Here is a 27,202-nt window from a genome sequence, read left to right as displayed (position 1 = left end):
GAGTGTTTAAACACATTTATTGCGAACCCACGTGGTGGACGGCGGTCCTGTCCTCGGGCCTCGCCGGGTACCGTGGCCCAGCTGCTGCTGCCGCGTCTGCAGAGAGAAAACAGGCAGGAGCAGCGGCTGCAGGGCCGCCAGGGGCAGAGGTGCCACCAATGGGAGGGCACCCCCTTCGGCCGCTGTGCCCAGCACCCCTCCCGGACGCCGACAGCGGCGCGGTGGACAGACGCACGGAAAACAAAAGCAGGCCCAGGAGGAGAGGCACCAGTCACGGTCCCCGTGCCCAGGTCAGAGACGCAGGCGCACCCACCTCGCCTCTGCGGAGACCCTGGGGGCACATCTGTCACACGGACAACAGAGACCAGGGGCCTGAGGGGTCCCAGCAGGTGCAGGACCATCCGGTGACGCGTGCGGTCAGGGCTCAAGCCACCAGGCACCGTGTGCCCCCTGCCAACAGCGTCACAGGGACCCAGGGAAGCCGCCCTTCGAGCAGAAACGCCGGCGAGGAACCAGCTCCCGCCCACACACACAGCGTGGAAGCCTCTGGAAGGGCTGTCCCCAGGCTCCTGTGGGGGAGGCCCGGTCCTGGCGATGGGCACGTGGCCTGCGAGACGGGGCGCAGGCTGGGTCCGAGGCGGTGGGAGCAGAGCTGTAGTCGGGGTTGCTGAGAGGGACGGCAGCCGCTCAGCTCCGACAGGAACCAGGTCCCACAAAGGAAGGGGCAGGGTGGTGGGACAGGGCAGCGGTCAGAGGTCAGAGGACCCACGGTGTGGGCGGCCACAGGACTTTCTCCAACGTCCAGAGCATCACCCAGGACTGGGTGCCAGGTGCCCGTCTGAGGACGTCTCGCCCAGCAAGGGAGGCTGAGTCCCCAAACGTCCGGGAGTCGCCCACCCCGCCTCCCGCCTCCCGCCTCCCGCCTCCCGCGGCACAAGAACAGCAAGCAGAGCTACAGACAGCAGCGAGGGGGGATGCCTGCAGGGCCTGCTCCACCAGCACCCTCGGGCGGCCCCGCCCTGCTCTGAGCGTCTGGAGAAGCAGGCAGGCCAGAGGCCACAGGCCCTTGGAGAAGGGACAGGGAGGGCATCAGACAGCAGGTCCCCAGGAGGGCACGCCAGGCCCGCCTCCCGCCGCGAGGGCGAGGGTCCTGTCCCTAAAACTGTACGGCCCCCGGGGAGATGTTGAACATGGCCGGGTCGAAGCGCTGGCCTCGGAAGGGAGAGCCTTCAGCGTCCCACCCCTTCTTCAGCATCTCATGGACTTTCTACAACAGAAAACAGACAGGACGTTAACCCTCCACCAGCCCCGTCCCAGACGGACACGCGCTTCCTCCTCCGGACCCGCCTGGGCGACTGAGCCCTCCGCAGGCCAAGCTCCATGCAGACTCCCCACCCCCGTCTGTCACCGCCAAGGGCCGTCGTCTTCATGCGCTGTTGCCCCTTCCCACCAGGAATCTGGCCAAACCCAAGGGCTCAAGGACTGTGGCCCATGGGGTAGACTGAGGAGCGGGGTTCCTGTTCCCCTCCATCAGCCCCCGCCTCCCCCCATCGGCCCCCGGGGCCTCCCTCCATCGGCCCCCGGGGCCTCCCTCCATCGGCCCCCGGGGCCTCCCTCCATCGGCCCCCGCCTCCCTCCATCGGCCCCCGCCTCCCTCCATCGGCCCCCGGGGCCTCCCTCCATCGGCCCCCCGCCTCCCTCCATCGGCCCCCCGCCTCCCTCCATCGGCCCCCCGCCTCCCTCCATCAGTCCCCCAGGGCCTCCCTCCATCAGTCCCCCAGGGCCTCCCTCCATCGGCCCCCGCCTCCCTCCATCGGCCCCCGCCTCCCTCCATCGGCCCCCGCCTCCCTCCATCGGCCCCCCGCCTCCCTCCATCGGCCCCCCGGCCTCCCAGACATGTCTTCACAGTTGTCCTGATTGGCCGCCGTCCCTGGCCAGTCATCAGGGACCCTGCCTCTCCCCACGTGCACCAGGGCGGGGACACCAGTGTCCGCCCCAGCTGCGCGAGGCCCTCCCCGTAGGGCCAGTGCCCAGACAGCTTGTCTGGTGGCCACAGCAAATGCTGCTCAAGCACGAGAGGCAGCTCAGCGATGATGGCCAGAGGCCACTGTCCGGACACGCCCAGCAGATGCTGTGACCTTCAGTCAGCTGCAGGTCAGCCCCAGCCGTCGACCCAGCGGGTCCGGTTCAGCGACGTGGGAGGAAGGACAGGGCCAGTCCAGCTCAGGGGACCAGCCCACCTCGTGCTCTTCAGGGCCCTGGTGAGTCTGACCCGCCAACCCAACCCCACTGCGCGCAGTAAGGACATGGCGGTGGGTGGACGGACAGACCTACAGGCCCCCGGTGGTGGGACCAGGGCGCTCACAGAGCCAGTCAGGCCCCAGGAGACACACGTGACCCCGAGCACCTGGCAGTGCTGGGGGAGGGTCCCGTGTTTGTCTAGCAGCTCAGCCATCACATCGGTGCGACCACCTCCCACGCGGACCTGCGGGCTGAACGAACCTGAGGAAGCACCCTCCTCGCCTAACTCCTTGGGATTGAGACCCGAGGGAGGCCGTGCGGGCCCCGCGGACCCGGGTTTCACGTTCCGTGGTGTGTCACCACGGTCAGCCGTGGTCTGAGGTATGTTAAGCGGAAAAGTCTAGAAACAGACAACCCGAGTCCAAATCGTGCGCTGCGCTGAGTGGGGGATGAGGTCCCTCCCTGTCCCGCTCCGCCGACGGATGGGACGCGTCCATTTGTCCAGCGTCTCCACGTCCGGGCATCGGATCGACCGTCAGGCATCACAGGCTGTGCCAGTCACCTGACCCTCCCCTCGATGCCCGGGCCGGGCGGTGACGCTGGCACACGGACCCGGTGAGGAGCGGAAAGTGCGCCCTGAAGGGGAGGCGAGCCCGCGTGGGAGAAACGGCCCACTAGGGTTCCAGGCCGTCACGGGTACAGGCCTCCCCAGGGGCCTGAAACGTCCGTGCATAAAGGACGGCTGCACTCATCCACTCATCCTCCCGGGCCGCCCGGCTCCACCGGCTCAGTGTGACCCTCCCATCGCCTCACCACAGCCTCGGGCCACGCGACCCTCGGCCTCTGACCCCTGACAGTGAGTCAGGAGGGCCTCCCGCCCTGGCCCTGCGGAGCTGGGGATGCAGGCCACATGGCTGGGTCTGCGTGGGCGCGTCGCGGCCCTGCCACCTGCGCTCTGACCAGGTGTGAACTGCGTGCCCTGTCTGGACGGTGACCAGCTAACCGGCCGGAGCCGCCGGAGTCAAAATGCAGGGGACAGCCCTGCCCTGCAGCAAAGGCACCGCCCCACCACGTCCACACCCTCACCTCCCAGTCCACGCACCCCCCTGTCCACACCACCCCGCACCCCAGGCCAGCCACCCGAGCGCGGAGGCGGACGGCACGCACCAGCTCGTGGCTCTGGGGCTTCCCCTGCAGCTTCTGGTGGTAGTCGAAGGTGAGTCGGTCCAGCACGGCGTGCTCCTCGTCGCCCACCGTGGCCATGGAGCGCTCCTTGTTGATCTGGTCGATGTCGATGGGCTCCTCGCCCTCCAGGACGGCGCTCCACCAGTACTCGCCGGCCTTGTTCAGGCTCACCTGGGGCGGGCGGGCGGGGGTCAGTGTGGGGACTACAGTCTGGGGCAGGGGGGCGCCCTTGCCCCCAGGTCCTCACAGAGGACCGAGCTTCTGTGTCACCACCCACCCCCGCTGGCCGCCAGGACCCAGCCCACTCCCACCTGACGGGACAGGCCCAGGGGTCCCAAGCCGCCGGCCGCCCCACCTGTCCCCGCCAACCATGCCTCCCTGAGCCGCCACCAAGGCTCAGCCCCCAACAGGAGCTCCTTCCAACAGACCCACCGCCTGCCTGGCCACCCCACCTGCTGCCTGCTCCTGCTCCCAAGCCCAGACCCGTGTCCTGCCTGCGCGGCCAGGGCCTGGGGCCGAGCGCTGACACCCCCCCCCCATGGCCCTAACTATGACGTCCCCCCTGGGCGGGGCGGGGCGGTGGCTGTGACCTGGCGATGCGCCCTCCTTCTTCGCCTCTCTCCAGGCTCCTTTCATCACGGGGCGACCTCGATTTCTCGGGGACCCCAGGCTGCTGGCTGGTTTTCCCAGAACCTTCTCACAGACACTGAACCCGACGTGGCACCCCCACCCGTCTGTGCTGGGGACTCGCTGAGTCCACTCCTCTCCTCCTTAGTCACACTCCTTGCTCCTAGGCAGGGAGGCAGCCTGCCCGACGGAGGACGCCCCCCACAGCTGCCCCTGGTCAAGTTCACGTGAGAGTCGGGGTGTGTGGGGGGGGAGGGGGGTCGAGGATGAGGATGACGGCCAGGAGCCTGCTCAGCTCAGGCCACTCCTGTGGAGGACGTGCGCCGAGTCCAGCACTGGCCCCTCAGGGCAGTGCCCGGGGCTTAAGCCACTGGGGCAGAGCCGGGCTGGGCTGGAAGGCAGATGGGAGACGCTCCATCTACTACGAGGGCCGCCCGCCTGCCAGCCCGAGTCCCCGGGAGGCCTCTCTATGACACCACCCCACCCTGGAACTCCAACCCCGCTCTCCCCGCGGGCCTGGGCCTGGGACAATGCCTCAGACCAGCCACCAGGAGGCGGGAGGGGCCAGGCCTGAGCACGGAGGGCCACAGGCCCCACCCCATTCCAGGCCTACCTTCCACCACAGCCTCGCGCTCACCAGCACACTGACATATCCAACCTGTATTTGTTGTTTTTAATCCTCACCCCAGGATATCTTCCCATGGAATTTTATTACTTTTTAAAACACATTTTTATTGATTTCAGAGAGGAAGGGACAGGGAGAGAAACAGAAACATCAATGACAGAGAATCATTGACAGGCTGCCTCCTGTACGCCCCCTACTGGGGATCGAGCCCACAACCTGGGCATGTGCCCTGACCGGGAATCGAACCCGGGACCCTTCAGTCCACAGGCCGACGCTCTATCCACTGAGCAACACCAGCTGGGGCTTTCCCTTGAATTTCAGAGCGAGTGGAGGGGAGGAGGCAAGAGGAACATCGATGTGAGAGACACTGACTGGTTGTCTCCGCACGTCCCGAGCAGAACTGAACCTGCGAGCCTTCAGCCCGTGGCTGTCGCTCTAACCACTGCGCACCTGCTCGGCTGGGAACCTCGTCCTCACCAGAAAGCCGACAGGGACGTGGGAGTGTGGGGGAGTCAGCAAAGGCGGGGAATGACCAGGCCGTGTGGGGGGAACAAGGTGGCACCTGGGGCGGGGGAGCCCGCAACCAGAGGCCAAGGACCAGCCAGCCTGTCACCCCGTTTTGAGCGCTGTGACCAAGGGGAGGGTGCGCCTGTGCAAACCCTGTCCTGGGTCCGACAGCCCCGACTGAGATGCTCGGAGCAGGTCAGCGAACACGGTGCGCTGCCCAGGCCTGAGTGACCTGGGAGGGCATCTCGTCGGCGGGGACGGCCTTGCCTCGGCTGCTCCGTGGGCAGTGAGGCTGGCACCCTGCGAGGAGGGGGACGAGGAGGCCGAGGAGCCGCGGGGGAGGCTCGGTAACCAAGGAGGAGCCGGGAATCGGGAACCAGGAAGCCTCGCTAACACTGTGTGTGGGCGGGAGGGAGGCGAGAACTGGCACCAGGTTTAGCTGCCGCCCCCGCCTGGCGGAGCTGCCGTGGGGCCCGGGCTCCGGAGGGTGGCTGGGAGGTGAGCGGCAGGGAGGCTGGGGCAGGCTCCCGGGAGGCCCCACTCTCTCCTGTCGGGGTCCCCCCTGCTGCCTCCAATTCCCCTCTCCTTCTAAGGACACGTGTCACTGGACAACCAGGGCGACCTCCCATCTCGGCCTCCTCCCCCTGCAAACACCCTGCTCCCAAGTCCCACCACAGGCCAGGGCTGGCGAGGACAGCGGGGCCCTTCCACCCTGTCCCCCGGGGCCTGATGAGATGCCTGGGGCCAAGCGACAGGACAAGGAGCGGAGGTCCCGCGAGGCCCCCGTGATGACCCAAACCAGGCGGCCGGTGAGTGGGGCTGCCACAGGCCGGACCTGGCAACCGCGGGGCCTGCTCCACCCGAGCGCAGAGCACGGCGCTCCCGGAGCCGGGCTGAGTCGGTCCCAAGGGTCCCCAGCAAGTCCGTCAGTCACACGGGCCTTGGGCCTCACACCGTCCGAGGGCGCGCACAGCACCGCACTCACCAGGACGCACTTCCCGGGCTCCAGGCTCCACAGAGAGCTCTCCGTGTTGACCTTGTGCGTGAACTTCCCCTCCATGAGGACGCGCTCCCCGCTCTCCTCCAGCACGGCCACGCGGATGGAGCTGCTGCTGAGGGCCACTGAGACCTGAGGGGGCAGAGCCGAGCTGTGGGAAGGGAAGTGGGCCAGCGGGAGGGAGGGGTGGAGAGGGGAGGGGTGGGGAGGGGGCGAAACAAGGCGTGGCATCCTGGGGTCACCAGGGGTCCTGAGAGACAATCCGGCACCGACTGACTCAGCAGGTAGTGGGTGATCACCTCCAGAAGAGCTGGATCTGGGGGAGGGCAGGGGGCGTGGGGAAGGGCTGCTTTCCCTCCACAAGCCTCTGCGGCAGGACCAACCCGACCCGGGACCGACAGGACCGTGGCTGTCCCTCTGCAGCCCGCTGCCGCCTCCGTGCCCCGGTGCTGGGCTCTGGGCCTGTCCCCGGGAAACCCGCTCCACAAGCCGAGCTCCGGCCCTTCCTCTGGTTCCGACCCATGAGGACCCCCACGAGCGAAGTCAGCTCAGGCCCAGGTCACCGGAAGAGGAAAAGGCCGTTTCACTTCCTCTTTACCGTGTGGTCACCTTTTTGTAACATTTGCACGACAGGGGAGGTGACCTGACGGCCCCAGAAAGCCCCCCCTGGTCACTGCCGCCAGATGCTGCGAAAGGCCTGGAACAGACGCTCAGGCACTGACTCTGTACCCCACGGGGCTGTGACCAACAGGGGAGGCGGGGAGACCTGGGGGCACAGGGCCATTCACACGCAGGCGGGGGGGGGGGTGGCGGGGGGGCCCAACCTCCGGAGGAAGAACGCCATTCAGCGGGCTCTGCACAGCTTCGGTTCAGACAGCTCGCTCAGGCCTCCCCACAGCACCCGGCCCCCGCCACCATCCCCCCCACCCCCACCCTCGCCGTGGGATCCGACCACCACGGCCACGGCCTCCCGACAGGACAGCGCTGCAGCCAACACCAGAAGCCGTCCGTCGGGGCTCAGTCCTGGCCGCGCAGGAGCTCAGCGCCCAGAAAGCCCAGCAGCCGGCGGAGGGCCTGCGTGGCACGAGTCCAAGTCCCCACTCGGCCCCGATCAGCGCCAGCTGACACCCGGCCTGCACCCTCGGTGGGGAATAAACACACTTTTCAACCAAAACCGCCCCCAGGGAGGGAGGGCTGCATCCTGGGAGGAAGCCGGCAACACGGAGACAGGCGGGCACAGAAACGAAGCAAACCCGGCAGAGGGGCCAGGAGACGGCTTTCTAACGTGCTTCCTGTTTACGCCTTCAGCGAGATCTGGGAGGACCTGGTATCTACAGAACCAGAACAAACATAAAAATGGAGCCGGGCAAAAGAGAGCGCTCGGAGCAAAAACGCAGCGGCTAACAGGCCTCAGCAGAGACACTGCAGGATCAAGTCGGACGGACGCAGGCAGAGGCCAGCCCGGCTGAGCCTGCACTGCGGACGCTGTGGCGGCCACTCGACAGTTCCAGAGCTGCAGGGAAGCGTGCCTCCAGGCTGGGGGCCACAGGGGCTGCCGAGGGGAGGCCCACTGCAGCCGCTGGCAGAGGGGAGGGCCCAGGGGGCCGACAGGCTGAAATTTCCCGACACTGATTTTTAAAAAGGCCCTAAAAGCTCCAGAGAGGAGAAAAACAAGTCCACACACAGCACTGGGCACGGTGGCCTGGGTGAGAAGACAGGAGTGAGCCTCCCCCCTCCAGGGCACAGCTGGACTCTGCACCCAACTACGCGGCACGCGGTTCCACAACCGCAGCGGCCCTCGGACACTGGCCCGCACCACCGTGAGGAGGTTACGAGGATGGAAACTAAGACCGAGGAGGACCCTAGTGGCGAGCACCAGGCACAGGCTGACGGGCTGGGATGGGCAGCCCTGGCCATGGCGCCCGCAGGCTGGCAGCTCTGCTGCGGGGCTGAGAGAGGTCTCAAAGGTCTCCTCACAGGAAGACTATGGTCACTAACCATGCCGTCATCTCTCTATAGAGAAGGCTAACATGCCAAGTGTCGCCTTGGGAGTTCGACCGGGAGTTCAACTGCTCGCTATGACATGTGCTGACCACAAAGGGGAAGGCCCCCACAGGCAGCCGGAAGGCCCCGATCAGCCCTGATCGCCGGCCAGGCCTAGGGACCGTACCCGTGCACACATTTCGTGCACCAGGCCTCTAGTTTCTCAATACAAAGCAGGCCCAGTCACACTCACAGCGTGTCCTGACCGTGTTCCTGTCAGTTACGTCTCCGGACGCTGGAAACCCGGAGACCAGGAGGGCTGAACGGCAACCTGAGTCGAGAGGCGCAGGCGGCGGAGGGGAGAGCTCCCCGCAGCGATCTCAGGAGGAAAGCCCTGCCCGACAGCAAGCGCTTGGGGTCTAGCACTTCTGAAGCTGCCGTGAAAGCTCACCAGCTTTGACAAGAGGAAAAAAGGCAGCGAGAAACCAAAAGCCTAGACGAAGGGCACTGGCGCACTTGGCCGCGTGAGGACAGGAAGCGGCAAGAGCCCTGCGCATGGTGGGCTCCCGCGGCTCCTCGGCTTTGGGGACGCGCTGAAGGCCGGCAGAGCCCAGGGAGCAGAACGGTGGGCGCCTGGACCGCCTGCCCTCTGCCCCGTAGCCCATCGGATGAGCCTGGCAGCCCCGAGGGAGCGTGGGGACAGAGCTCAGCCAGGCTGCTTCCGACCAGACTCAGGAAGCTCCCCCCGACCAGCCTGGACCGGGAACAGGTCTGTGCCGAAGGCGGGAGGGACCACAGGTTCATGCTGATGGCGACGCACGCCAGAGGCCCCGGGAACCTGCCGTGATGGCGAGTGGGCGGGCCGGTGCAGACAGGACAGAGGGCCCGGTGGTTGTACACATGCTGGACCCCGAACGCCGCCTTACGTATTAAAACGTTCTACACAGCGAAGTGCAGCCTGCGGCCTCCCCAGCAGGAGCTCTCCCAGCAGGGCCTTCCCCTGCTTCTAACGCAGCCTAAGGGGAACCCCACGCGACGCCACGAGCTTTCGGCACAAACTCCAGCAGCACTCCGAGCGGGGGCTGAGCCTCACCAGGCAGGGCATGCCAGAGGCCGGGTGGTATTCCGGAAGGTTCCCAGGGCATGGAGGGCGGCAGCACGGCGTGAGCCCAGGGCCGCAGGGCCTCACCGGTCAGCAGGACCCCCCTCGGGAGGAAGGAGAGCGCTAGGAGAGGGACCCACTGCCGGTCAGTGTGGCCCAGGCTGATAGGGTGGGGCTGGGCGTGGCCTGGCCTGCACCTCCAGGTGTTTTCTCACCTGCACGAGACTTTACACTAAAATGCTCTGGAGGTCAGCTTTCCAGCATCACACCCTACGATTCGCGAAATGCCAGGTTGGTAACCAGCCGGCTGACGTCATGGTCGCCATGGCTACCCTGAGGAAGGCAAGCAGAGTGGACAAAGCAAAGACCTGCCACGATTCTAAGGCCTGAGACCCGAGCTTCGTCTAGAAGTTTCCTTCAGACTCACCAGGACGAACGACAGAAGGGCTGTCTGTGAGCCAGGACACTTGCCCCGCCAGCCTCTGCCCTCGGGCAGGCCCCTGCCAGAGACCAGCGGGCGGAGGAGGCAAGCTTCTCGCCTGTGGCTCCCGCAGCTGCTGGAGAAGGGGACCAGGACCCCGCACTCGGGGCCCCCCATCCCCCTGCACCCCGTGCTGCACGCCCCCACCCCCCGCGCTGCTGTAGTCACGCCGCATCAGGATGGGCTCCGGGAGGTGCCAGGGACAAAGACCAAAAATACACACTGCTGACGGGCCGCTGCGGAGGCCCCAGGGAATGGCTGCGCGGCCGGAGGAGGGGGCAGCCCCGAGAAGCCTGAGGTCAGCAAACCAGAGCTCGCCGGGCTCTCAGCGACCCGCACTCGGGTCACCAAGAATGGAGACGAGAACTGTTAAAAGGAGGTCACAGCATAATGAGAATGCCGCGGAAAAACACCACGGGGGGAGGAAATTCAAGCGGCAGATGAAGGGAGGCGAGTGCAGATCAAGTCCGTGGGGTCACAAAAACGCCTCCACTGCGTACATCCCGGTGCCACCCACACAGGCCCGGCCGGGCACCGAGCCCCAGCAGCACAGCGCCCTCCCCCGCCCCCCACGGCCAGCCGAGCAAACCGCTGCCGCCTGTCCCCGCACAGCCCCGGGCGCCTGTCCCTCCAGAGCTCGGCTGCTCGGCCCCGGCCGCGCTCTCCCTGAAGCGGCCTTGCCCACCTTGTCTTCTGTGGAGACTAATGCCATAGGACACGAGATACAGCAACGTAAAACAAAGCTCAGGTGCACCCACCAGCACGGGGAGGCTGGGGCGAGGCCGTCTCACACCTGGCTGGCGTGGCTGAGGGGTGGGGTGCGGGGACACCTGTGCCCCAGCGGAGCGGCGGGGAGAGCGGTTACCTGCCTGCCCTTCACCACGTGCTTGGGCACCGGCACCTTGAGCTCCAGGTCGGTGTAGTCCTGGGACCAGGTGTAGTTGTCCCGCACGGCTCCGTTGTAGCTGTCGGGGTTCCTCTGGAACTGCTCCTGTCTCCTGGAAAGGACCACAACACGCGTGGCTCAGGCCTCCGGGGAAACGCTCACTTTTACCCACGAGTTTCTCTTTAAAATCCAGCATCCGTCATTTTACCTACACCTGGCACCACGGCTCAGCGCCGCCGCCGCCAGCCCTCCCTGGGCGAGGCCCTCACGCACAGGACCTGGCCCGGCAGCCAGAGCCGTTCTGACCCCAGAGCAAGAACCGCATCCAGACGAGGAGGGTCCCTCACAGGCTCCTGCTGGCCAACATGGACAATGCCAGCACCCAGAGAAGTGTCCACAGGGACCGGCCACAGGCGTGTTCACACCCTGAGGTCACTGCCGGCCGGTGCGGCTCAGGGGTTTGGCATCAACCTATGAACCAGGAGGTCAGGGTTTCTTCCTGTCAAGGGCACATGCCCAGATTTTGCACTCGATCCCTAGTTGGGGGCATGCAGGCGGCAGCCCATCAATGATTCGCTCTCATCATTGATGTTTCTCTCTCTCCCTCTCTGAAATCAACAAAAAAAAAAATTTTTTAAATAGGGAAAAAAGATGTTAGACTTATCACTACAATCAAATGTCCCCAGTCCTGCCCTGGTCGGTTGCTCATTGGTTAGAGCGTCTGCCCGCGGACTGAAGGGTCATTGGTTCAATTCTGGTCAAGGACACGTGTGGGAGGCAAGCAATCGATGTGTCTCTCACATTGATGGTTCTTTCTCTCTGTCCCTCCCTTCCACTCTCTAAAAAAATCAATGGAAAAAATATCCTCTGGTGAGGATTAACAAAAACAAAAAACAACAAGAACAAACTAAACGATTCTATACCCGAAATCAAGGAGGCAGGGTAGCTGGGATCTCGCATAACGTGCCCGAGTGCTCACGACTCTGACCACCGATCAGACGCTCCGCCACCGTGAGCACACCGGTGTTCGCTGTGAACTCCCCAAGCCGACTAAGAATAGGACTCCGTTATAGTGAGACTTTTCCTTACATCACGTTAATTATTTTAACAGGGAAAGAGGCACTCCATTTCTTACAAGTATGGGAAAGTGAGATATACATATTAAAACAAAAACTAGGTCATCTGTTCCATAAATACAACCATTGAAAAATGCAGAATTCTTAGTCTTTTAACTCTATTTTCTACTAGTCATCCAAGAAGGGAAGCTACTCCAATTACCAGGAGACTTCGCAAGTGAGCTGCCGAGACGGAGAGAACCACACTCCCACCTCCAGGGGGACGGAAGCAGAGCCTGGAGACAGCCAACGGGCGGGCATGTCGAGATGCGACACGCAACACCCACTCAGCAGGCGCAGACCGGATGTCCAGCCATGGCCCGGCTCTCATCCCGGCCCCCCAGCAACTGCCCAAGGGGCGCCCCATGTGCCACAGAGGTGACTCACCCCAGTTTACACCTGGCCTCCGAATGAACCTCAAAGTCACAGCCCTGAGTTTCTACCAATCCTGACAGCCCCACCCAGTCCTGTCAGGACCCCCACTGTCACTCTGAACCCCCCACCTTACCTCCAACTTCCAACTCACAAGTTCTGGCCTCACGCCCCCCTGGGAGGCTGTCAGCTTTGGGTGACGCTGTCCCTCGAGAGGTGAGCGACACTCTGCTGTCTCATCAGCAGGTCCCACGGTGGTTTTGGGGAGGCCGACACTGGGGGACACAGGCCACAGCGGGGGGCTCGAACCCACCCTGCCTGTGTTGCTGACACTGGCATCAGATACCAAAATGCCCCATTAGTGAAGTCCAAGTCCGGCTTCGGCAGAACGCAGAATGGGAAAAGTAGGAAGGGAGGAGGTCTGGGAGGCGGAGGCCCACGTCGAGAAAGGGGTGGAGGGTTAGGGCTGACGGGCGAGCCTGGGCCACCTCTGTCCTGGCCACAAACCACGGGCGCATGACCCAGCTGCTGATCGTCCCCAGCCGACCGGGGACGGGTGTGCCCAGGCCTGGGAGGAGGCACCAGCACGCCAGCACCAGGTGCCCCGCCAGGGAGTGAGGCGGCGGCAGAACAGAGGCACCTGTCAGGAGTGCAGCCAGGAGCGGGGCCAGCTCTGCAGGAGGTGGCGTGGCGAGGGGACCGGGGAGCCGGGGACCCCAGAGGCAGGGCCGAGGGGAAAAGGCGAGTCCACCAGCAGGTCTGGCCCAGGAGGAACGGCCTGGTCCCAAGCGCTGAGAAGCTGACCTTCTCAAAGGGGCGGGTGCTACCATGAAGCCTGCCCGTTCCGCGTGGAGGAGGCGTGAGCGAGCCCTTCCTCACCGCAATCCCAGCCCAGCGAGGGCGGGAACAGCGTCCCCAGCAGCCCCTGGGCCCGTGCTAGCAGTGGGCACCCCTGAGGAGAAACAGAATGTTTCCTAAGTCTCTCCCACTAGACACTTAGTTGCTACAAAGGAGAAACAGTAACTTGTCAGCCACAGGGAACACCACAGAAAACCACCTGGCCAGGGACAGCCTGCAAAGAGAGGTCCGACTGAGGACGAGGAGGCCCCATGCAGGGAGCAGGAGGCCCCATGCAGGGAGGAGGCGGCCCCGTGCAGGGAGGAGGTGGCCCCCATGAATGGAGGAGGTGGCCCCGTGCAGGGAGGAGGTGGCCCCATGCAGGGAGGAGGTGGCCCCGTGCAGGGAGGAGGTGGCCCGGTGCAGGGAGGAGGTGGCCCCATGCAGGGAGGAGGTGGCCCGGTGCAGGGAGGAGGTGGCCCCATGCAGGGAGGAGGTGGCCCGGTGCAGGGAGGAGGTGGCCCCATGCAGGGAGGAGGTGGCCCGGTGCAGAGAGGAGGTGGGCCCCATGCAGGGAGGAGGTGGCCCCCGTGAATGGAGGAGGTGGGCCCCGTGCAGGGAGGAGGTGGCCCCGTGCAGTGAGGTGGTGGCCCGGTGCAGGGAGGAGGTGGCCCCCGTGAATGGAGGAGGTGGGCCCCATGCAGGGAGGAGGTGGCCTCCGTGCAGGGAGGAGGTGGCCCCGTGCAGGGAGGAGGTGGCCCGGTGCAGGGAGGAGGTGGCCCGGTGCAGGGAGGAGGTGGCCCGGTGCAGAGAGGAGGTGGGCCCCGTGCAGGGAGGAGGTGGCCCCGTGCAGGGAGGAGGTGGCCCCATGCAGAGATGAGGCCACACCTGGCCCAGGAGAAAGGACACGCTGGAATGAGGCCCTCGAGCGGCTGCAGCAGGACCTGACACAGGGACGCCAGAAGTGGGTGCATGGGAAGTCTCTGTATGATTTCTGCCACGTTTTTGTGCACCTGACTATCTAAAAGTGGAAAGTGTTTTAAAGACCACAATACACAGACCTGGGAACTCCGGGCACCACTGCCTTGGGGCTCTCTACGTGGCTCCCAGCCTGATGCCTGCATCCCAAGCTGAGCCGTGGCCGCAGGACCAAGCAACGTGCTGTGGTTAAGGTGCTGAATGGTAAACATACACAGTTTACTTCTAAATGCTGTTGTCACCAAATGCTACAACAGGCACCAAACAGCCTGCATTCTTCGAGAGCTGAGGAAACCCCAGATGAATCACTGGTGAACAGGACCCCTGAACAAACCCCACCACACGGACTGAATAGAGAAGGCACACCTGCCCTCAGAACAGCTCAACGCACACATGTCAATTCTCTCTGATTCGAACCATGAATTTCATGTATTCCCAAAGAAATTTTCAACAGAATTTCCTCACAGAAAATTTAATTTCCAAAAAAAGCCTGGGGGAGGGGAGATGCAGGCCTCGTCCTCCAGGGTAAATGCATTTCAGTAAAGAATGGCCAACACAGAGACGATACGAACAGACAGAGGAAAAGAAAAAACACAGAATCACCTGCACAGCCAGCCATAACCCAGCATACACTCAGGGAGTGGCGTTTCCCACAAAGCCAACGAGGTGAAAGCTAACGGCAGCCGAGAAAGGGGCCAGGGCACCCGGCCTGGCTGCCCCCACCAATGGCCCAGCCTGGCCCCGTGACGCAGGAGCCCGTCCGGGAACCTGTCCCAAGCAGCACAGCAGCGCCCGCACGGAGCTCCGCGGTGACGGCCAGGCCAGGAGCAGCCCCACGATTACTGGGCGATTCCCAGCTGTGACAGGGGCAGGGCCCAGTGCCGCGGGGAGGGCCAGCCACGCCCACCACACGGGGCAGCAGGAGACAGGTCCCTGCTGCTGCTTGTCCCCCGCGGACGCGGACGCAACAGAGTCCACACACAGCAATCCCATGTGACAGGAAAACATGGGCCAACATGAAAAATGTTATAAAACACTAAAGTTTACCAAAAACATGGCCCACGGGTGACTTTAGGGAGAACTCACTTCCATCACACACTCTTCTAAGTTTTCTTTTTTATTGTTGTTAATCCTCACCCAAGGCTACTTTTCTATTGATTTTTAAAGAGAGTGGGAGAGAGGGAGGAAGAGAGGGTGAGAGAGAAAGAGAAACATGTATGTGGCAGAGACATCCATTGGTTGCCTACCATGTGCATCATGACTGGGCCGGGGATCAGACCTGCAATCCCGGTATGTGCCCGACCGGGAATCGAACCCACGAGGCCTCGGTGCGTGGGCTGACGCTGTAAGCGCTGAGCCACTGGCCAGGGCACACCTGTAACGTTCACAGACATTCACCCTACGTCCCCAGCCAGCTCACTACGCCACAGGCCAGCAAAACACAGACTGCAGAAACTCTATGGGCCAGCACCTGATTTTTTAAACCAACGAACTTGGAGGGAACAGACGAGAATAGAGGGTTTCCAGCGTGTCTCAGGCGGTTTCCTTAGGTTCTCTCAGAACGTAGGCTATTTGGTGCCTATTGTAGCATTTCAGTGACAACAGAAAAGCGATGTGTAGGTGGGGCCTTGTTTGCAGATTTACACAAGCCGTCATCACTGTTATTTTTTTTTAATATATTTTATTGATATTTTACAGGGAGGAAGGGAGAGGGATAGAGAGTTAGAAACATCGATGAGGGAGAAACATCAATCAGCTGCCTCCTGCACACCTCCTACTGGGGATGTGCCCGCAACCAAGGTACATGCCCCTGACCAGAATCGAACCTGGGACCCTTCAGTCCGCAGGCCGACGCTCTATCCACTGAGCCAAACCGGTTTCGGCATCACTGTTATTTAAATTGGGGCATTACCAGAAAACCGGACCCTGAACACCGGTGGGTGACGGAGGGGCAGGGCGGGCGTGGTCTGGCAGCGGGTGCGCGGGGCGGGTGTGTTCTTCAGCCTCTCCCGTGCGTGATCAGATTCCATGAAAACATCCTCGGTGGGTGCACACTGTTTCCCACGGAAGAAAGCAAGCTGGCCTCAGAAGGCCTTCTTGTGTTCCAGGAAAGCACGCAGGGGAGCTGGCTGTCTAGTGCTGAGCAGGCTCTCCGCGCCGAGAGCTGCTCTCTCCTAACACAGGGCGCACCACCGTCCCGCCCGCACCCAGGACTCTGCCCTGCGCCCACAACGCTGGCCCTACCCTCACATGGTGACGCCACACACGGACATCACCCTTGTACATGTCAACTTCTCCATCTGCAAGAAGCAGGTAGTTCGGGTTCTCACACCTTGAAACACACACTTCTCGGGGGAAGAACTGTCGCTGATCCTCACTCTGTCCTCCTCCCACGGGCTCCCAGAGCCGCCCACGGGCTCGGGCAGCAGCTCACCTTGCCAGCCCAGCTTCAGTCTCCAAGCAGCTCTGTGTACATGAGTGTTGTTAGATACCCAGGCTAACCTCTGCCAGGATGAAGCTAACAGCTATATGCTATAGTGAATTGCAAAATAAAAACAAAATGCAGCCTGGCAGGTGTGGCTCAGTGGTTGAGCATCAACCTATGAACCAGGAGGTCACCGTTTGATTCCTGGTCAGGGCACATGTCCCAGGCTACAGGCTGGATCCCCAGTAGGGGACAAGCAGGAGGCAGCCGATCAGTGATTCTGTCTCATCATGGATGTTTCTCTCTCCCTCTCCCTTCCTCTCTGAAAGCAATAACGATGTTAAAAATGTTCAGCTCCTAAACCAACCATAAAAGGCACTTCACACACGGCTCAGCATTACCTCCCCAGCAGAGAACAGATGGCGAGGAGACACCTGCCCCAAGGGGCACGGCTTCCTGCAGGGCACAGCCGGATGAGGAGCTGGAGGGCTCTGCTGAGAACTGGGCCTGGGCGCCTGAGGGCCTCTTGCACACTGTGCACCCCCAGGCGCACCTGGACCGGCCACGCGGACACAAGACACGGAGCAGCCTCCTGACCAGCGTGTCGGCCAGGCTGCAGCCGGCAGCCGTGTGTGCAGCAGCCCACCGCCCTCCCGCGCTGTGGCCTGCTCCCGGGCAGGCGGAGGGACAGGAGAGGGGCAGGGACACGCCATGCACATCGCAGTGTGGAGCACCCCCCCGGCAGCCCAGCTCCCAGGCAGTAATTTACTTTCCTTCATCTTCTTTTCTAGAGAATTCTGTTTCTGATCTATAAAGGCAAAGCCAGAGGTGGCCCAGCCTTTCTAGATTTCCATCGCATCCCAGCACCAGCTGCAGCGACACCTGCCGGCCGAGCGGTGAACGGCAGGACGGTGGCAGCGGCGGACCAGACCGGGCAGCCTGCACTGGCAGCTGTGAGGCACCGGGCTGCCCCTCTCCTGCCCTCGGCACAGCACCCAGTCCTCTGAGCGCAGGCGCGGGTCAGGGCAGTCCCTCCAGGACCGTGAGCATCCCCGCCAGTGTCCTCACCACGACAACGTGGAGCCGGGAGCCGGGCGGAGCCCAGCACCTCCTCAGGTGCCCTCCCGTATGTCCAGGACACGTGTGCCCAGACGCCCCTCTAAGGAAGAAAACTGGGCCCGGGAAGCCCTGGGCAGGGGTGGGTGTAGCTCCAATTAAAATTCCCTCCAGTATCTCCTAAACCACCCCAAGATGCCACAGGCGTGGTTTATACGTACAGAGACCTGTGGTCGGCGGGTCTGGAGGCGACGGGCAGAGAGGCCAGAGATGGGTGGGCCGAGTGCCCTGTCTGTCGACGGCCCTTATGGGACCACACTTGTCAGTCATGAACATTCCAACAGTGAACTCTTGTGTAAAGTGTACATAGTGAATATGGCTTATAATAAAAACATATGTAAAATACAGATGCACACGCTTTTATTATCTTACTGCATTTTCCCCAGGGCCTCTGCTGAATTGTTTAGATTAAACAAGCACATGACCAGACAGCAGGACGAGGAGTGGCCGCTGCCCATGACTAGCACTGGAGAGCCTCCAGCAGTGGGCGGCCGACAGCAGCCAGAGGAAGCCAGCGTCTCAGACCTGGTTCCAGGGAACTGGCTTTTGGACAGGGTGCTGGACGGACAGAGCTTGTGTGTGGTCATCGGAAGAGTAACTGCCTTAATTTTCCGCTGACAGAGCCCGGCCCCACAGTTTACAGGGTGCAGACCCTGGGCACTGATGGGGGCCTGGGACCACCTGGGGAGAGCAGGAAAGGCTGCTTCCACGCCCTTTCGGACCCACCGCAGCTGCTATTCAGGAGGGACTCGGTGGGACTCCGAGACATGGCCGCCACTTCCTGCTTTGTTCATGGAAAACCAGTGATCTCCTGAGGGCTGAGGCCCTGCCAGGGTGCTGGTCCGTGCCCGGCTGAGGTTTCCCGCCCAACAAGCTGGGCCTCACAAACAGCTCAGGCAGCCAGGACACAGCCGCTGGCCCAAGAACAGAACAGCGGTCTCTACAAAACCACCACAGCCAGGCAGCGATCTCCCGGCTACTCAGAATCAAAATCAAACCCCCTTTTAAAAAACTTTTTAGAAGTTACAAAAATAGTACCAAAAACAGTAAAATAAAATGTATGCTCATTGCAAAAAAATTAGAAAACATAGTAAGGGACAAAGATGACAATGAAAACACTCAATTCCACCACTATTAATGTTTTCTTCCATGCCTTCTCTCTGTACAATAGTAAATGTTTTCCAAATCTGTTATTAGTTTGAAGCCTGCTTTTCTCATGACATTCCACCATGAGAATGTCTGTAAGTCAGGGTTCAACCAAAGAACCAGAACCAGAAGAAACATATTAAGAGATTTACCGTCAGAAATGGGCTTTGGTGCCTGTGGGGCAGTGAGGCCAGTCCAAACCCCGAGAGGCCACTATGGAGGCCCCGAGACAGGCTGAGCTGCTGTCCCAGGCGACCCTCCCCACCCGTCCAGGGCTGACCGCCCGGAACAGTCTCCCTCACAGAGGCCACAGCACCGCCCTGGGACCCCCGATGGCGCTCACTGAGGGACACAAACGGCCATCCCCACACCACGTCAGCGCTCCGCTAAGACGGCGTGCAGGTGTGCTTAGCATCCAGCACTCGCCCAGTGTGGCTGATACAAGTGATGCTGGAATAAATGAAGCGGGACAGAACTAACTGTATATTCAATCGTCACTCTCCTGTCTAACTATTTCAGGGACAGGCTCCTGGAACAGGGGAGCCCTAGGGAGCCAGCAAGGTCCCCGGGGCCACCAAGGGCAAGACACAGCCACGTTCCACAGCCGGAGGGCAGGACCGCTGCCCTCCTGAAGGCTGGGCAGAGCCCCCGAGGCCACGTCTCAGAAGAGGGAGAACCAGCCCAGAACAGCGGGGACTCCAGATGCCCAGCAAGGCTTACCAGCGAGCTCCTAGAGGCGCCGTGCACTGCCTGCAAGAACAACCCTCCACAGCCCTTGAAGGAAATCCAGACGCAACAAGGCATTCACAACGCCCAGCATCCAACATAAAGTTACCAGGTGTGTGAAGATCAGGAAAACGGGCCCAAATCAGGCCCAAAACAGCCAAGAAATGACAGACGATGGAGACTTTCTACAGCTGCTGCAAACACATTGAACAACTAGAGCAAGGCCATGAGAGAAGTCAAACCCTAAGAGAGGATCCGAGGGGATCTGCAGAAAGCACGCCACCTGCTGTCGACAGCGTGTGGGTGAGCTGAGGTCGGACCCACAGCAGGGGAGGAAGTCTGAGGACAGGACCTCGGAGAAGAGACGACGGAGAAAGCCTGGGGTTCAGGGCTCAGAAATCCCCCCACAGCATAAACTCAGGGAACCCCCAGCACGCGGAGCTCAGACTGCGGTGAATGAGGAAGGGAACGCCGGAGCAGGGGGCACAGGTCTGGTCAGGGACCATCGGCACTCTCCCCGCTCAGAGACCCAGCGAGCACGAGAAGACAGACCAGACCGGCACTCCTTTTTCTAATGTGCTTTTATTGACGTTAGAGAGAGGAAGGAAGGGGGGGGGGAGAGAAACATCGATGAGAAAGAAGCATCGATTGGCTGCTTCCCGTGCGCACACTGACCGGGGGTCAAACCCACACCTGGGTGTGAGTCCTGACCGGGAACCGCACCGGCAACCTCTCCGTGCCAGGACGCCACCCAGCCAGCGGAGACCACCGGCCAGGGCTGGGACACATTTATTTTTTAAAAGGGCTCCATTCAACATGCGACGAGAATATCCCCAGCAATGAGGACCCCACAAGGCGGCTTTGGGGCCTACGCAGGGGGAGGCTCCTCCCCAGCCGCCTGCACAGGAGCTGTGCCTGAGACGAGCATCCTCAGCCGAGGGCCAGCGGATCCCTGTCCTGTGCCGGCCCCTCCAGGCCCAGGCCCTTCCTCTACCGGAGTCCCATGTGACACCCAGCCCCCTCCTGCGCCACCAGCCTCGCCGGCCAACACCTGCTGTCTGAGCCTCCTCCATGGTGCTGCCCGTCCACCTTCAGTGTCACCACATCACCGAGCCTCCACGTGCTGCCTCACCAGGAGCTGCGCTCACAACAGCCTGAGGGGGTGCAGCAGCAGGAGAGCGGGAGGGATGCTGTGGCTGAGGCAGAGAGGACGGGCTCCCCTGGTCATGGTCAGGACAGGGCAGGGACGGGTTTCCCAAACCCGGCACAGGAGCACAGCCAGGCATCCCAGCAGGGGCAGAGGTGCGTGCCCAGCGCACAGACCGGGACTCAGCCCCGAGGAGCAGTGAGGGCCCAGCCTCACTCACTGACACACCAAGGGGACTTGGTGCACGCCCCTGTGCTGACAGCCCTTCAGGTGCCGTGAGGCCGAGGGCTGTGGCGCACATACCGCCATGTCCGGCAGGAAGAGGCGCCACCGGGACTGCTGGAGCCACAGACCCTCGGCCTTCACGCTGAGTGACACGCACACTCGGCCTGACTGTACCAGGGACAAAGGGAAGAAGGCGGCAGCCACTGCCCCCATCCATGGAAGCAAATCGGCCTGCAAACACGAGGAGCTAAGTAAGTGCTGGCAGGGCGCTGTCACCCAGTGAGAACCACGCCCACAAACCTCCCCGCCCCCGCCCCGCCCCGTGTCCAATGAGAAAGGTCTTACCTGGGAAGAGGTGGGGGCTCCCTCGGGGTCTGAGCAGCACCCACATCTGGGGCTGGCGGCTGTGCAGCCTCCCGGGAGCCGGGGGCCACCTCCTGCACGTCGCGCAGCTGGCCTTGAGGCTCCGCAGGCCTGCCCGAGGCCAGGGCCGCGTCCGCGTCCGTGGTGTTGACCTCCACCTCCAGCTCTGGGGCAGGGACGGGCGCCTGCTCCCCCGAGGCTTCAGCTTCTGCCTCCGCAGCCTCCGCCTCCTTCCTCCTCATCTTCTCCTCCAGCTCCTTCCTCCGCTTCTCATCGTCCTGGCGAGCCATGCGGTCAAAGGTCTGGAACACCTGGAAGCAAATGTGACCCAGCAATGAGCGGTGGCGACGTCCAGGATGAGAGGCAGCACCCAAAGCAGTTCCCACTGGGGGACAGATGGCACTGGACTCCACCGAGCAGCTGTGAGCACCTCCATGTCCGCAGCCGTGCAGCCGACAAGCCAAGGCCCGCAGGAGCCCAGCCCGCTCTCGGCCCGCCTGCCATCACTCACACCCGCTGCCGACAACGCAGACAACACGCTGCCCAGGGGCTGCGCGAGGTGTGGCACCAACAACCCCACTGCAGAGCGAAGGGGGGTCCAGCTAGCCTTCACTCCCCAGAATAGCGGGGGCTCCCTGCACAGGCTCGGGAAAGCTTGGAAATTCACTCAACAAACCCCGTGCCCTGCCTGCCACGGGCAAGAGCACCCCCACTGACAGCTCCCCCACAACTCAGCACGTGGGCGAGCCAGCCGGTCTCCTCTGCAAGTCACAGCCAGGGCGTGCAACCAGCACAGACCACACCGACAGCGGGCAGGACAGGCTGGCTGCACACTGCGTGCGTCAGACTGAGGGCGCAAACCCTCTTCTACTGAGAGAAACCTGAAGACTTTTCCTGGGAGGAGGGCCTGAATCAGACCTTCAACCAAAGGCACACCTTCCACAGGAACCACATGTCCGGGGGCGGGGCCCCCACTCAGCTCCTGCCGCCCTGGGGCAGGAAGGAGGGACACCCACCCTGGAAAGGGGGGGCAGCCTCACCACCCCAGCAGCCATGCTCCCAGTATTTACCCAGAGGAGCTGAACACTCATGCCCACACAGAAATGTGCACACGGCAACTCCATACATATGTGCCGAAACTCAAACCAACCTTCAGCAGGTGACGGGCACGCATGGACGATGACTACTCCGCACCAGAAAACCATCGCGCCAGGAAAAGACAGGGAGGACCCTGACGTGCACAGTGAGTGAAACGACAGTCTGAAAGGCTACATCCTGTACGACTTCAACTCTATCACCTCTGGAGAAGGCAAACCCAGACAGGAAAACGTCCCGTGGCGGCCAGAGGCTTGGGAGGAGGGAGGAGCAGGTGGTGCAGGGATTTTCAGGGCAGGATACGACTGTGTGATGGCCATGGGGGGGGGGGGGGGGTTCGTGTCATGGCACCTGTCCAACCCCGAGTGAGCCCTAATGCACACTGCGGGCTCTGGGTAATGGTGCCGTGTGCGCAGGTTTATCGACGGTAACAGATGCTGTGACTCCGGGGGTGATGGCAATGGGGAGGCTGGGCATGGGGGCGCAGGGGGTTATGTGGGACGTCTGCTCAACTATGCTGTGAACCTAAAAATTCTCTAAAAAATGTCTCACGCCCTGACCACTTTGGCTCAGTGGATAGAGCGTCGGCCTGCGGACTGAGGGGTCCCAGGTTCGATTCGGGTCAAGGGCATGCACCTTGGTTGCGGGCACATCCCCAGTAGGGGGCGTGCAAGAGGCAGCTGATCGGTGTTTCTCTCTCATCAGTGTTTCTCTCTATCCCTCTCCCTTCCTCTCTGTAAAAAATCAATAAAAAATATGTTTAAAAAAATAAAAAATGTCTCACTAAAATAAAAATTTTAAAAAGTGGGTAGGAGCCCTAGCTGGTGTGGCTCAGTGGTAGAGCATCGGCCTGCGGACTGAAAGGTCCCAGGTTCGATTCCGGCCAAGGGCATGTGTCTGGGTTGCAGGCTCGATCCCCAGTGTGGGGCGTGCAGGAGGCAGCCAATCAATGATTCTCTCACATCATTGATGTTTCTATCTCTCTCTCCCTCTCCCTTCCTCTCTGAAATCAATAAAATATATTAAAAAAAAAAAAGTGGGTAGGAGTCAGCCTCCAAAGGGCTAGAATGCAGACAGAACTCAAGAAGGCGCTAAACGATGCCAATTTGTGCCAACACTCTCTCAAGACCCCGGAGAGCGCTGAGGAGGGAAGGCGGGCTGAGGTGAGAGGAGGAAGGAGATTTATGCGGCGGCACCGAGCACTGAAAGACGTGGCCGCGGAAACCAAGTGCTAGAACCTGGAGGCAACACCAGACCGTGTCTACATCTCGCTGCACCCACAGCCTCCCACTCGTTCTAGAACCACAGGAGTGGGGCTGAAGGGCCCGTGACCTCCAACCACCTTGTCCCTGCAGGCGGTGACTCGCCAGGACTCCCGGAGCTCATGAGGGACGGTGGGAGGGTGGGAGCGGCTCCCTGACCCTCCTTGGCAGCTTCTGCGTAGGCTGGTCAGACTCCGGGCTGAGATGAGTGGAATGGCATGCTGACCTCGTTTTGCTTAACCAGTTAACTGCCATGCGTCATGTCCAAAATGGAAACCCCCCCACACACCACGATATTTTGAATTTAAAAAATCCATTTGCAATGAATATTATAAAAATAAGTATATTACTCACACTTCGGGTGTTCTTGAATATTTTCAGCTGAAAATTCTCACAAAAAATGATGTTAAAGTTGGTCAGGGCTGCCACTGAGGGAAACTTTTTTTTTATAGATGCGCGTGGCGTGTGGGGAAGGTCCGCTGCTTGCGTCTACCAGGGGTGGGCAAACTTTTGGACTCGAGGGCCACCATGGGTTCTTAACCTGGACCGGAGGGCCGGAACAAAAGCATGGATGGAGTGTTTGTGTGAACTAACATAAATTCAAAGTAAAGGAGCGGAGGGGAGAGCAAGAGAACCCTCCGCTCTTTCGGCTCCGCGGGCCGGATAGAACAGCCGAACGGGCCGGATCCGGCCCGCGGGCCGTAGTTTGCCCACGGCTGGTAGACGCTCATGGTGGACAACAGGTTAAAAACCACGGAGCTATGTGGAGAGGAGCCTGCCTCTCCCAGGGAGGGTCCTTCAGGCTGTGCCCCAGGCTTGCAGGTCCTCAGAATTTGGGGGGAAGTCTGAGAAGCTCGACACCAGCCCCAAAGCATGAGGGAGAGCTCTCGAGTTCCAGTCCTCCACCCACACCCGCTGGGCTGTGCTGAAGAGACCTCCAGCACCCCAGCAGCCCACCTGCAGCGCAGCACCCACAGGAGGGCCTTCTGCATCACCGCAGACGGGAGGGTCAGGAGCCACCTGACCCACTGGTAGGTGACACTGCAGCACCTTTTATTGGTTACAAAGTCAGAGACAGACAAGGCGGACTTCAGGCGCACCACAGTGACTCGACCCCCGTACAGCTCGTGATCACCGCGGCTGCGAGGTGAGCCCCGTCACCACCTCCTAGTGAAGTCATCACGGTGCCGGTGACTATGCTCCGAAGCCGGCAGCCCCCCCCGTCCCCCCCCCCGCCACCTGCCTGTCCTGTCACTGGAATCTGCGATGACCCAGTCTCTCCATGTCGTGCCCCCATGCTGACCTCGACCAACGCCTCTATGGTTAAAGGACGGCTCCCAGGATTCGCCGGGTCTTCCCAGACAACAGTGGCAGGGAGTGCTGGCGGTTAAGGCTCCTGGCAACGCTGACAGGAGGAAGCACTTCCAGAAAACACCAGCCCTCCTACCATCTGCTGGAAACTGCCCTTGGTGTGGGTGAGACTCCCCCGTCCACCCCCACGCCTCCCGCTCTACAGCCTCTGCTTCTCCGCTCCCTCCCCTGCTCATGCCCCAGGGGCTGCCCTCCACCTTCAGCTCTTCTCTCCTTCAAACTGCCCAGCTCCTGCCTCCTGCAACATCCAGTCCTTTGATCCCATCAGCCTGTAGGCAGGGGCTTCTGTCTGCATCTCACATCCTACTGGTCTAACACTGGCCCTTTCCCCTAAATTCAAATGACAGTACAGTTAATGCGCTGTCATTATACCAGGCGCCCGAGTCTGGAACCTCAGGTCATCTGATTCATGTCCCCTCCCTCTGCCCTGGAAGGCACATGGAACATAGCAGGTTCTTTATACGCTGACACCGGACAAAGGAGTTACCTGTCAGTTCACTGGCAAAACAAAGGCAAAGGCCACCCTTTCAGGCTGCGTTAGAATTAAGTCAGGTGGCGCCTGCAATGTGAAGCTCCTCCCACAGCCACCAGCACATGCCAGCGCCCAGCACCTGCTCCTCTCTCCTCTCTGCACGCTACCTTCACCCTAGACAACAGGGTGCCCACCCTCCTGTGGAATGGGTAAAAAAGAAAGAGCTGGAATCACAAAAGGGTGAGTCTGTGGAATCACATAACCTTGCTGAATTGGCACCCTCACCTGCCACATAAAACTCAACCGTGTCCATTTCCCGGGGACGTCCATGGAGTTTAAACCGCCAGACACCCTCACTCAGCCGGCACTCGGGGAGGAACAGCTGCAAGTTCTGGATGAGCCCTTGCTAGACCCTGTCACCTCCGGTAGTCGCTCACTCTGCACGCTTTGTCTCTTCCGCAGGCACAAGTGTGAAGGACGGGACAGGTGTGCGCACCAGAGGACCTGGGAGGCCCCACCAGCGTTTCTGGCTTCTTGGGTTCCTACCAACAGGCTCAGGGCTTGGCTGAGCACCGGCTTTCAGTCCCAGCGAAGTCCCGCCTCCCCGTGAAACCGCTGATTTCCAAGCCTCCCCCCTTCCTCCCAACGGGCTGTCACATACTGGCCTAGCACAGTTCTCTGATGTGTTTTATCTTCTCAAATGTCACAAGGAAGCCGACATGAACACCCTCGTTCAATACCCACACCGCAGTGCGTCTCCAATGCCTCTGGCAGCTGAGTGCGACTACTTGTTACATTCCAAGGAGCGCAGTCACCTTCGGCCAATGAATAGTAATAGGACCTCAAACACACAATGCATTTAGCCTGGGACACACAGACATATGCTCAAACGCACTGCTTCAGGCCTAGGAAGTCACATTTCAAACAAGGGGACCACACCCATTAGAAGCCACAGGTCACCAACACCCCACCACCACCCCCGCTCCCTCCAGCCCGTGGTCCTGGGCGCGCAGGTCCGCGCTTCCACCCCCGACTGGCAGCCCCGGAGCCTCCGCGGGCCCAGCGCTGTGGGTGCTGAGCTACTCTGACACCCAAGCGCGCCCGGTGTCACCCGGGCTGCCGAGTGCCAGGCCCGCTTCCCCGAAGAGCAATTTGATATGCGACCAGCGGCTCTGCTTACTCGCAGCCGCGGGCCCAGGAGGTGAACCCGGGCCAGCGCCGGAGGGAGAAACTGAGGCCGGGCGCGCAGGAAGGGACGGGCGGCGAAATCGCGCGGGTCGGGGGCTCCGGGGAAAGGGCCTCCGGAGAAGGGACCTCCGGGGAAGGGACCTCCGGGGAAGGAGCCTCCGGGGAGGGTGCTCCCACGTCCGCCCCCCTGCTCGCCCGGCCGCCCCGGTCACCTGCAGCACCAGCGCCTGCGCGGCCCCGGGCGGGAAGCCCATACGGTCCGTCGGGTGGCGCAGCAGGCGGTAGAAGTCCGTCTTGCGGTAGAGGAAGCCGAAGAGCACGCGCAGGAAATCCTGGACGTTGCCCACATGCTGCAGGATGCCCAGCAGGGCCTGGTCGTACAGCTCGGCCGCCCCGGGCTCCATGGCGTCGCCGACCGGAGGGAACTCGCTCACGGCGGGGCCGGACGCCGGCCTCGGCTACTTCCGGTGCGTCGCGGTAACGGCTCCGCCGCCCGCGGGCCCTCGAAACTTCGGTCCGCGCTCGCTCGGTCTCGCCGCGGGTCAGCGCCCAGGCGGCCTCGCCGCTGGCCCCGCCCCGCCGCGCCGCCGGCCTACCCGGGCGGCCTCGCTGAGGAGGGGACTTGGGCCCCTAAGTGGCTCCTAGACGCCCGAGGCCCCGGGACCCCGCGGCTGATGGCGCCTAGCAGCCACGTTGGAAACGGGCGGAAGAGAGTGCGCGGCGGCGTCAC

General features: G+C 62.0%; 1 protein-coding gene across 2 annotated transcripts; it reads right to left on the bottom strand.

Annotated features, from left to right (window-relative positions):
• NUDCD3 (NudC domain containing 3) lies at positions 1–27,202 on the bottom strand. 2 transcript variants are annotated; one of them, XR_013960527.1, is made up of 7 exons: positions 26,685–27,202; positions 21,067–21,395; positions 10,614–10,746; positions 6,171–6,314; positions 3,409–3,597; positions 314–1,267; positions 1–96 (listed from the first exon to the last, which is right to left on the bottom strand). XR_013960527.1 is itself a non-coding variant. In XM_080666856.1 (6 exons), the coding sequence occupies exons 1-6, from the start codon at positions 26,874–26,876 to the stop codon at positions 1,157–1,159; spliced, it is 1,098 nt and encodes a 365-aa protein (XP_080522982.1). In that variant the 5' UTR covers positions 26,877–27,202; the 3' UTR covers positions 1–1,156. The 2 variants fall into 2 exon arrangements, 1 of the variants encoding a protein (XP_080522982.1); XM_080666856.1 differs by having other exon boundaries at positions 1–1,267.

The sequence above is a fragment of the Plecotus auritus genome (assembly GCF_963455305.1).
Source record: "Plecotus auritus genome assembly, chromosome: 4".
NCBI classification, from domain to species: domain Eukaryota; kingdom Metazoa; phylum Chordata; class Mammalia; order Chiroptera; family Vespertilionidae; genus Plecotus; species Plecotus auritus.
The sequence above is the reverse complement of the archived record's forward strand: the minus strand, read 5'-3'. Positions and strand labels throughout refer to the sequence as shown.

Bases quoted from the DNA above. Each gene is read 5' to 3' on its own strand.
- NUDCD3 (XM_080666856.1), bottom strand. From the start codon at position 26,876: ATGGAGCCCGGGGCGGCCGAGCTGTACGACCAGGCCCTGCTGGGCATC. The intron at 21,396-26,684 runs GTGACCGGGGCG...ATTTGCTTCCAG, and splicing joins CGCAGGCGCTGGTGCTGCAG to GTGTTCCAGACCTTTGACCG. The intron at 3,598-6,170 runs GTGAGTGCGGTG...CGCCCGCCCCAG, and splicing joins AGCCCGGGAAGTGCGTCCTG to GTGAGCCTGAACAAGGCCGG.